We start from the raw sequence: 10000 nt of genomic DNA on the forward strand, positions 1-10000 counted from the left end.
TGCCTGGTGTACGGGCTGCCCTGCTGCCTGTTGTACGGGCTGCCCTGCTGCCTGTTGTACGGGCTGGCCTGCTGCCTGTTGTACGGGCTGCCCTGCTGCCTGTTGTATGGGCTGCTCTGCTGCCTGTTGTATGGGCTGCCTGCTGTATTGGCCTCCCTGCTGCCTGTTGTATTGGTTGCCCTGCTGCCTGTTGTATTGGCTGCCCTGCTGCCTGTTGTATTGGTTGCCCTGCTGCCTGTTGTATTGGTTGCCCTGCTGCCTGGTGTATTGGCCTCCCTGCTGCCTGTTGTATTGGTTGCCCTGCTGCCTGTTGTATTGGTTGCCCTGCTGCCTGTTGTATTGGCTGCCCTGCTGCCTGTTGTATTGGCCGCCCTGCTGCCTGTTGTATTGGTTGCCCTGCTGCCTGTTGTATTGGTTGCCCTGCTGCCTGTTGTATTGGTTGCCCTGCTGCCTGTTGTATTGGTTGCCCTGTTGCCTGTTGTATTGGCTGCCCTGCTGCCTGTTGTATTGGCTGCCCTGCTGCCTGTTGTATTGGTTGCCCTGCTGCCTGTTGTATTGGTTGCCCTGCTGCCTGTTGTATTGGTTGCCCTGCTGCCTGTTGTATTGGCTGCCCTGCTGCCTGTTGTATTGGTTGCCCTGCTGCCTGTTGTATTGGTTGCCCTGCTGCCTGTTGTATTGGCTGCCCTGCTGCCTGTTGTATTGGCTGCCCTGCTGCCTGTTGTATTGGTTGCCCTGCTGCCTGTTGTGTTTCCTCTTGTACTGCCATCAATGTGAAACATTCTGTCGCTGGGAGAGCAGTATGATGAAAAGACCTGGAGGAGTGAGTTAGAGCTAGAGTGATTTAGAGATAGAGGAGTGAGTAAGAGCTAGAGGAGTGAGTTAGAGTTAGAGTGAGTTAGAGCTAGAGTGATTTAGAGATAGAGGAGTGAGTAAGAGCTAGAGGAGTGAGTTAGAGTTAGAGTGAGTTAGAGCTAGAGGAGTGATTAAGAGCTAGAAGAATGGGTTAGAGATAGAGGAGTGAGTTAGAGCTAAAGGAGTGAGTTACATATAGAGGAGTGAGTTAGAGATAGAGGAGTGAATTAGAGCTAGAGGAGTGAGTTAGAGATAGAGGAGTGAGTTAGAGATAGAGGAGTGAGTTAGAGCTAGATGAGTGAGTAAGAGCTAGAGTGACTTAGAGAAAGAGGAGTGAGTCTGATCTAGAGGAGTGAGTTAGAGCTAGCGGAGTGAGTTAGAGCTACAGGAGTGAGTTAGAGCTAGCGGAGTGAGTCAGAGCTAGCAGAGTGAGTTAGAGCTACAGGAGTGAGTTAGAGCTAGAGATTACAAGCAGGTTGTCTCTCCTCCAGAACCTGGTGGATAAACTGGTGAAGAAGACCAACCTGGCTCTGGTGATCGGGACCAACAGCTGGAGGGAACAGTTCAGGGATGCCATTACTGTCAACCCTGGTGAGACTACCCCAACATGACCAAATACCCTCTATTACCCCAACATGACTACATACCCTCTATAACTATATTACCTCTACTAGTACATACTGGACTCTACTGAACTGTATTAGTCTCCACTGCTCTAATGGACTACTAGTCTCTACTTAATCTCTATAAACATTTATCTGCAAATAAATACAGAATCTTTAGTCCAAGATTTTGGTATCTGAAACTTTCTTGTATCTGTTTGTAGTCTGTTGATAGTCTGAGTAGTATTGACCAATCCATTTGAGCGGAAACCCATAGACTATTGTATCAGACTAGCCTCATATCTGAAACAAGCCGCTGTAGTGTAAGCAGACAGTCGGGTCGTAGGCCTCGTCTATCAACTCCACCTCTTCACGCCATTCTTGTGTGAATCACCTCAAGTTGCTAACCGGAGTGTAAACAATGACCGGCGCACTTAAGAGGAAGTCTTGGCCCGGAAATCTGTTATCCCCAGAAATATTGCTTGTTGTCCCCAGAGGTTAATCACTGTGAGACGACGGCGAATGATTTCCGAAGGTGGACTCTACTAGACTCTACCAGACATGGTTAAGTTGTTCTTGTCTGTCTCCAAGTAGATGACGACGACAATGAGGAGGAGCAGGACGGACAGGTGGAGAAACGTCTCCCTTCCTGTTTTGATTACGTCATGCACTTCCTGACGGTCTTCTGGAAGCTGCTGTTTGCTCTCGTTCCCCCGACCGACTACTGTAATGGCTGGGCCTGCTTCGTGGTGTCCATCTCCTCCATCGGTCTGCTGACCGCCTTCATCGGTGACCTCGCCTCCCACTTCGGCTGCACAGTCGGACTCAAGGACTCTGTGACCGCCGTGGTGTTTGTAGCTCTAGGGACGTCAGTACCAGGTACGTGCACTATCTCTAGATACATATCTCTCTCATCTAGCGCTCACTACATATCAGCCATTCAGGACCAGTATATATCTGTACATATATCTCTATATCTCCATCTATGTCCATCAGACACTTTTTCCACTAAGGTGGCAGCCATCCAGGACCAGTATATATCTATAAATATATCTCTTTATCTCTCTATATTTCTATCTACGTCCATCAGACACGTTTGCCAGTAAGGTGGCAGCCATCCAGGACCAGTATATATTTATAAATATATCTCTTTATCTCTCTATATCTCTATCTACGTCCATCAGACACATTTGCCAGTAAGGTGGCAGCCATCCAGGACCAGTATGCGGATGCGTCCATCGGCAACGTGACGGGCAGCAACGCTGTCAACGTGTTCCTGGGCATCGGCGTGGCGTGGTCCATCGCCGCCGTGTACCACCAGGCCAAGGGGGATTGGTTCCGGGTGGACCCTGGGACTCTGGCCTTCTCCGTGACCCTCTTCACCGTGTTTGCGCTGGTGTGCGTGGCTGTGCTGCTGTACCGGCGGCGGCCGTCGATCGGGGGGGAGCTGGGAGGCCCCCGGGGCCCCAAGGTGCTGACCAGCTGCCTGTTCTTCAGCCTCTGGCTCGTGTACATCCTGCTGTCCTCTCTAGAGGCCTACTGCCACATCCACGCCTTCTAACCAGGGACAGGTTCTACCAGGTCTAGAAACACTGGTACACCTGGACCTCTAGCAAGTTTGTGACCTGTAGACTTACTTGATGTTTCATTGTAACTAGTACCTCTCATATAGACACTGCACTGAGCCCAGGGTTAGGTACTGTATCATCACGGATGGAAAAATAAAAAAATAGAGTAACCTAAAACATGTTTGTTGATTCCTAAGTCTACCCTGCAGACACACCTCCTGTGTTCCTCCATATCTCTCGTGCTCTCTCTCTCTCTCTCTCTCTCATGCTCTCTCTCTCTCTCTTTATATGTAATAAACCTGTACCATGAAGTTTAAATGAGAACAAGAACTGTATTAAGCATTCTAATGGTATAAAGCACAATAATTGTGTCAAACTTTCCCAGGCATTTTAAATACTTTTTATTGAATTACTTCTGTGGTGTTTGGTTAAAACAGCAAACAGTGAAGGGGATGGGCCAGAAGTTAAGCATCATCAGTTTACATCAAAATGAATCCTGTACAGCACATCTTTATACTCGACACAAATTTGGATTTATTTAAAGACTATTGAAAGTTGTATAGCCCTTTGGACAAAAGGAACATCATATCTATAATGTCATTACAGAGACTAATATAATTCATTATTATTCCATTATTCTGGTCCGAATGAAATCCATTTGTATAGAATATGCTATGATTGGATCATTATATACTGTACATATTCTTTCTACTAGTAAAAATGTAATTGTAACAAATCCCAATTCGCCTCGACCCCAACCCATTCTGAACACAGTATATCAATCGTACATAACACACGTCCATTAAGTAGCATGAAGCCGTGTCAAGTTAGCATATTCCTATCAAGTTAGCATGTAGCTTGGTCATGCTAGCATGTAGCTTTATTAAGCCAGCATGTAGCTCTGTCAAGCTAGCATGTAGCATTGTCAGGCTAGTATCAGACATATCATCATTATTGTCACACCATTATTTGAGAAGTTCTGGTCTCAACAAATATTTTGCATCTTCCCTTTGTAAATATCAGAGTTCTGAAACATTAGACGTTTGAAATACTAAGAGAGGCTCACCTTATCTCAACTCCTCAAATGTTCATCTTCCACCGAGATTGGAAGCTAGGTCAGAGTGTTGAGGATGAAGGGAGCAGTTTGTAGTGTTTAGAACCACCGTTGGACAGGAGAACACGCTTCAGGAAACCAGTGGTGTTGGGGTCCTGTAGAACCACAGCTGGATGGATGAACCATTCATCCTCTCGATTAACAGTCAGATTCCTGAAATCCGCCCCTTCCTTGCTTGTTGTATTCAGACTGCTAGTATGCAACTCTGAACCTGCAACTAACCTGCAACTAACCTTTAACCAACCTGTAACCTGCAACCAGGTTGGTTTCAGGGTAGCTGCAGGTTAGCTGCAGGTTATTTCCAGAATAGTTGCAGGTTAGTTGCAGGTTGGCTGCAGGTTGGCTGCAGGTTAGTTGCAGGTAAGTTGAAGGTTGGTTTCAAGTTGGTTGCAGGTTGGTTGCAGGGTGGTTTCAGGTTAGTTGCAGGTTGGTTGCAGGGTGGTTTCAGGTTAGCTGCAGGTTAGTTGCAGGTTAGTTGCAAGTTAGTTGCAGGGTGGTTTCAGGTTAGATGCAGGTTAGCTGCAGGTTAGTTGCAGGTTAGCTGCAGATTGGCTGAGGGTTAGTTTCAGTTTAGTTGCTGGTTAGTTGCAGGTTGGCTGAGGGTAAGTTTCAGGTTAGTTGCAGGTTGGCTGAGGGTTAGTTTCAGTTTAGTGGCTGGTTAGCTGCAGATTGGCTGAGGGTTAGTTTCAGGTTGGTTTCTGGTTAGTTGCAGGTTGGCTGAGGGTTAGTTTCAGGTAAGTTGCAGGTTGGTTGCAGGCTGGCTGATGGTTGGATTCAGGTTAGTTGCAGATTAGTAGCAGGTTAGCTCCAGGTTAGCTGCAGGTTAGTTGCAGGTTGGCTGAGGGTTAGTTGCAGGTTAGCCCCAGGTTAGCTGCAGGTTAGTTGCAGGTTGGCTGAGGGTTAGTTACAGGTTAGCTGCAGGTTGGCTGAGGGTTGGCTGAGGGTTAGGGTCAGGTTAGTTGCAGGTTAGCTGCAGGTTAGTTGCGGCCTAGCTCCCGGTTAGTTGCATGATGGCTGGGAGTTGAGGGTGGATGCTGCACCTCTTCAGACAGAGGAGGTGCGGGAGGCTTTGGGTGTGCGGGAGAGGAGGGGGGAGGCGGTGCAGATGCAGCCTGCGGTGGTGCTGAGGGCCAGGCTCGCCCAGGCCAGGCAGACGGACCAGCCGTAGCCGTGATCCACGTCACCCGGCAGGCCGTAGATGAAGGGCGGGGTCCGGGAGAGGTCGTAGGTCACACTGGCCGCATACGTACACAGAGAGATGGTGCAGAAGATACCTGGATATGAAGATACACACACTGGTAAGCAACACAAATACATTTTGGTGTTCACATACATACACAGATCTATATATATAGATATCTATGTATATATGTAGATACACATATACATCTATATATATAAAGATGTATTTGTTATATGTGTGTAAATATATATGTAGAATGTTTTTTCATATATATACGTACAGTATATATTTGTATATGTTTGTATATATTGTATGTGTGTATATGTATATATTTGTGTCTATATATATATATATATATATATATATATTTAAGCAATAGATCACGACAGGCTGTGCTATGTGCCACAGTTAAGGGGCATTGTCCATACCGACGCGCAGCTAAGGGACGGTGACCCCCTTAACTGTGGTATAATCAGCACATTTCACTGACTGAAGTGATCTATTGCTTTTATAAAACGGTTACGTAAGTATGGCGAAATGAAAGTCATAGACACCCTCAATTTTGAAAAAGCGAGAAAGTCGGAAAAGCATTTTTTTTAACGAATACAAAAAAGTAGTCCCTCCTGGTTGCCTGCAAAGTGTACGGCAGTTGCTATGCAACACACTATAGCGTCCTTCAGAGAGAGGGCTAGGCTAGAGACGGTAGCTTGGTTCGCCGGCAATTTAGCCTACTATCGAGTTCACTCACCGTGTGCCTATTGCTTTACAACATTTCCACCCTCTCCAGCAATTAACATATTTTTAGGCTTCAGTGAACTATGCTATTGCTTTTATATATAAATAAACAACAGTTCAAGTTAGGCGCGGAGTGATACTGAACTCCGTAAACTGAACGGGCGTCATAGCTGTGTGTATACGCTCAATATACAACAGTTGGGAACCAATCAGATCGCTTGATTTAAGCCACCCGTTTTATAAATATATACATATTATGTACTATGTGTTTATATGTATATATTAGTGTCTATCTATGCATCATATGTGTGTATATATCTGTATGTATATTTATGTGTATATCTGTGTATGTATTATATGTGTGCATATGTATATGTATATATGTATATATTATATGTGTGTGTACGTATATATTATGTGTGTGTATCTATGTTTAATATGTATGCATATAACTGTATTTATTCTATGTTACCAGCCATGAGGAACAGTAGACCCGACACATGCAGGGTGAGTCTCTCCTCCCAGTAGAAGCTGACCGATGCCACAATGATTCCACACAGCAGGACCGCTGCAGCCATGCCCAGGAACCCTGCTGTGATACGTCTCAGGTCTGCACACACACACACACACACACGCATGCACACACACAAACACACACACACACACACAGGCAAACACACACACACAAACACACAAACACATGTGCACGCACAGGCAGACACACAAACACATAAACACACACGCGCACACAGGCAGACACACGCACACATAAACACACCCACACACACACACACACACACACACACATACACACATACACATACACACAGGCACACACAGGCACACAAACACACACACAGACACAGACACAGTCACAAACAAACAGATACACATACTCACACAGGCACACATATACACACATAACAAACACACAGATAAACACAAGCATGCATACATGCACATATGTATACACACACATACACACACAAAACAAAAACAACCACACACATATACACAGGCATGTACAAGCACACAAAAGCATGCACACACACGCACACATGCATCCACATTTAACATTTTCACAGAACAATAATATGTTGAACTGTTACCATGACAACTGCTCGTCTTTCTTACATACATTTCTTAGAGCTTGCTACCGTGACAACCTGCCACAGAAAACATAGCTACACCTTATACGACTATTTATAATATGATACTACTGAGAATTACTATGTTAGGACTGTCGTACTATGTCAGTCTTGTGTACTCACTCAACAGTAAATTAGATAGATAGTATGTTTATTAGTTAGGTACTCACACAAAATGAGTTGATACAGCAGTTAGTTAGCTAGTCAATTATTGATTTCGTTTTTTTGTTGACTAGCTAGTTAGTTAGCTCGTTTTTTTATTGAGTAGTAGGTCAACTAGTTACTAGTAACTAGTTACTAACTAGTTAGGTAGCTAGTGGAGTAGTTAGTTAGCTAGCTGGTTGTCTGCTGAACTAGTTAGTTCACAAGATAGTTAGAGTACTCACGCAGCAGGTGCCACTCATCCTGTTGGATAGTTCTGGTCAGGTTCAGAGGGATGTTCCTCAGCCTGATTGGTTGAGAGAAATGATACTTGATGGCAGAACAGCGATCTGCAATACCTGAGGAAGACGTGGTCACATGATCACCCAGATCTACTTGGCTTGATCCAACGATCAAACCCTCATCCACTGTATCCTCAGACTGGTTGTACTGGGCAGCTGCCAGTTGAACCAGTAGCAGACTGTAGTTGTACTGGGCAGCTTCCAGTAGAACCAGTAGCAGACCGTGGTTGTAGCATAGGCAGCAACCAATAGAACTAGTTACAGAATGGTTCTACTGGGAAGCTCCCAGTAGAACCAGAAGCAGGCTGTGGTTCTTCTTCCCAGTCTGCTTCTGGTTCTACTGGTAATCTCCCAGTAGAACCAGAAGTAGACTGTGGTTGTACTGGAAAGCTCCCAGTAGAACCAGTAGCAGGCTGTGGTTGTAGGCAGTTACCAGTAGAACCAGAAGAAGACTGTTGTTCTATAAGCTCCCACTACTGGAAAGCTCCCAGCAGAACCAGTAGCAGTCTGGTGTTATACTGGAAAGCTCCAAGTAGAACCAGAAGCAGACTGGTTGTACTGGGAAGCTCCCAGTATAACCAGTAGTTATAATGATGTTATTATCATAGCATAACATACTATTATGATAATGAGATTATTGTTATTATATGATATACTGTAAGATATATAGTTATTATGATGATAGGTGATGCATTACCTTTGCGGATGAGCTTATCGATGTCAGCGTCCAGGCCGTGGAAGTAGCACTTCCTCCACAGGCCGGAGAAGGTGGAGAACAGCGGACGGCCGCACTCCGTCTCGAGGATGCCCATCCCCAGGATAGCGCGCCAGTTCTCCAGCAGCTCCTCTTCGCGACTGCCGACGTGGATCGGCTTCATGAGCGCCACGTCTCGCCGCGGGTTGTCCTGCAGCGGCAGGTGGTAGATGGGCATCTCGCGGTTCTTCTGGTCGTTGTAGTCCGAGTGTTTGTCGCAGTTCACCTTATGCCGGCGCGTGTCCGTCTCGTACCAGTGGTCGGTGAAGATCGCAGTGACCAGTAAGAGGAGCGAGACGACGCTGATGGCGAGGCCGCTGGCCGTCACCGCTGCCCAACGCTTGGTGGAGACCTCTCCTCCGGGCTTGGCGGAGACCTCTCCCTGGGTTTTGGGGTGGTCGCTCTGGCCGCCCGCCATGGGCTCTCCGCGGCTCATCATGTCCTCATGCTCCTCCGGTTCCTCCAGCCGCTTTACTGCCGATCAGCGGAGGGAAGGCAATGAGCACCACCCCCACCCGCCCGCTCTGCTGATCTCAGGCTTTACCTCGGCTTGCACCCCCTCCTCCTCCTCAGCACCTCTCATTAGCTCCTGTCAACATGCGTCAGGGCACAAGGAGACTGGAAACCAAGCGCTCCTCTCACCTCTCTTCTCTTCTCTTCTCCTCTCCTCTCCTCTCCTTTCCCCTCCTCTCCTCTCCTTTCCTTTCCTCTCCTCTCCTCTCCTCTCCTCTCCTCTCCTCTCTTTCGTCTCCTCGTCTCTCCTCTTTTCTCTCTCCTATCTACACAACATAATATACGGAAGACACTAAAGTTGATAAAGATATATCTGCATCTAAAAAATACAACTATATCTATAACTCGTGAATACAGATTTATAAATTAGGATATATTCATATATATATATATATATATAATACATATAAATATCGAAATATTGATTTATAATTACAGATATATAAATGTTAATACATAAATAGAGATATATAAAAAGAAATAAAGATAAATTCGGATATATAAATATATATGTATAAATACAGATATATATCAATAACTAATAAATATAAATATCTAAATTATATCTAAATATGGATACATAAATCCAGATGTATAGCTAATAAATATAGGTATGCATATAGATTTATAAATCCAAATAAAGATATATGAACATAGAAATAAAATATAAAGATATATATATGGATGAATATATTAATATATAACCCTAGAACAACAGAACCCTAACCATAGAATGACAGAACCCTAACCCAACAATAACCCAGTCCATTCTATTAGTCCATCCCTTACTAACAGATCCCGTGTCAAAGGGCTTGAGAGGCCGTGTATTTACCCTAACCCTAGCCAGGATAGACAGAACTATTGAACCCTTACTTTAGAACCATAAAAACCCAAACTCTGAAACAATATAAGCCAGGATATAGTTAACCCTTACTCTGGAACAATTGAACCCTAACCGTAGAACCATAGGAGCCTCACCGTAGAACAATACAGCCCAAACTCTGAAACAATAGACGCCTAACCATGGAACAACAGAACCCAGGTTAGGATGGTGTGGGTGAGCTTCAGGGATCCTCTCTGACATCGCC

General features: G+C 45.3%; 2 protein-coding genes across 2 annotated transcripts in view; one reads left to right on the forward strand and one right to left on the reverse strand.

The window, feature by feature from the left end:
* The window catches only part of LOC311340617 (sodium/calcium exchanger 1-like), a gene marked incomplete at both ends in the record, with an annotated part of 7847 nt that extends 4832 nt beyond the window's left edge, over nucleotides 1-3015 (forward strand). The window contains 3 exon segments of the mRNA XM_084465481.1: nucleotides 1344-1443; nucleotides 2046-2333; nucleotides 2639-3015. Coding sequence (XP_084321607.1) covers nucleotides 1344-1443; nucleotides 2046-2333; nucleotides 2639-3015 — 765 coding nt within the window.
* A 2165-nt stretch (nucleotides 3016-5180) lies between these two features.
* tmem178a (transmembrane protein 178a) lies at nucleotides 5181-8838 on the reverse strand (the record flags this gene model as incomplete). The annotated part of the gene is made up of 4 exons (XM_084465996.1): nucleotides 5181-5410; nucleotides 6527-6664; nucleotides 7589-7702; nucleotides 8343-8838. The coding sequence occupies 4 exons, from the start codon at nucleotides 8836-8838 to the stop codon at nucleotides 5181-5183; spliced, it is 978 nt and encodes a 325-aa protein (XP_084322122.1).
* Between the last annotated feature and the right edge of the window lie 1162 nt (nucleotides 8839-10000).

Source organism: Micromesistius poutassou (assembly GCF_964030765.1).
Source record: "Micromesistius poutassou genome assembly, chromosome: 3".
Classification (NCBI taxonomy): Eukaryota; Metazoa; Chordata; class Actinopteri; order Gadiformes; family Gadidae; genus Micromesistius; species Micromesistius poutassou.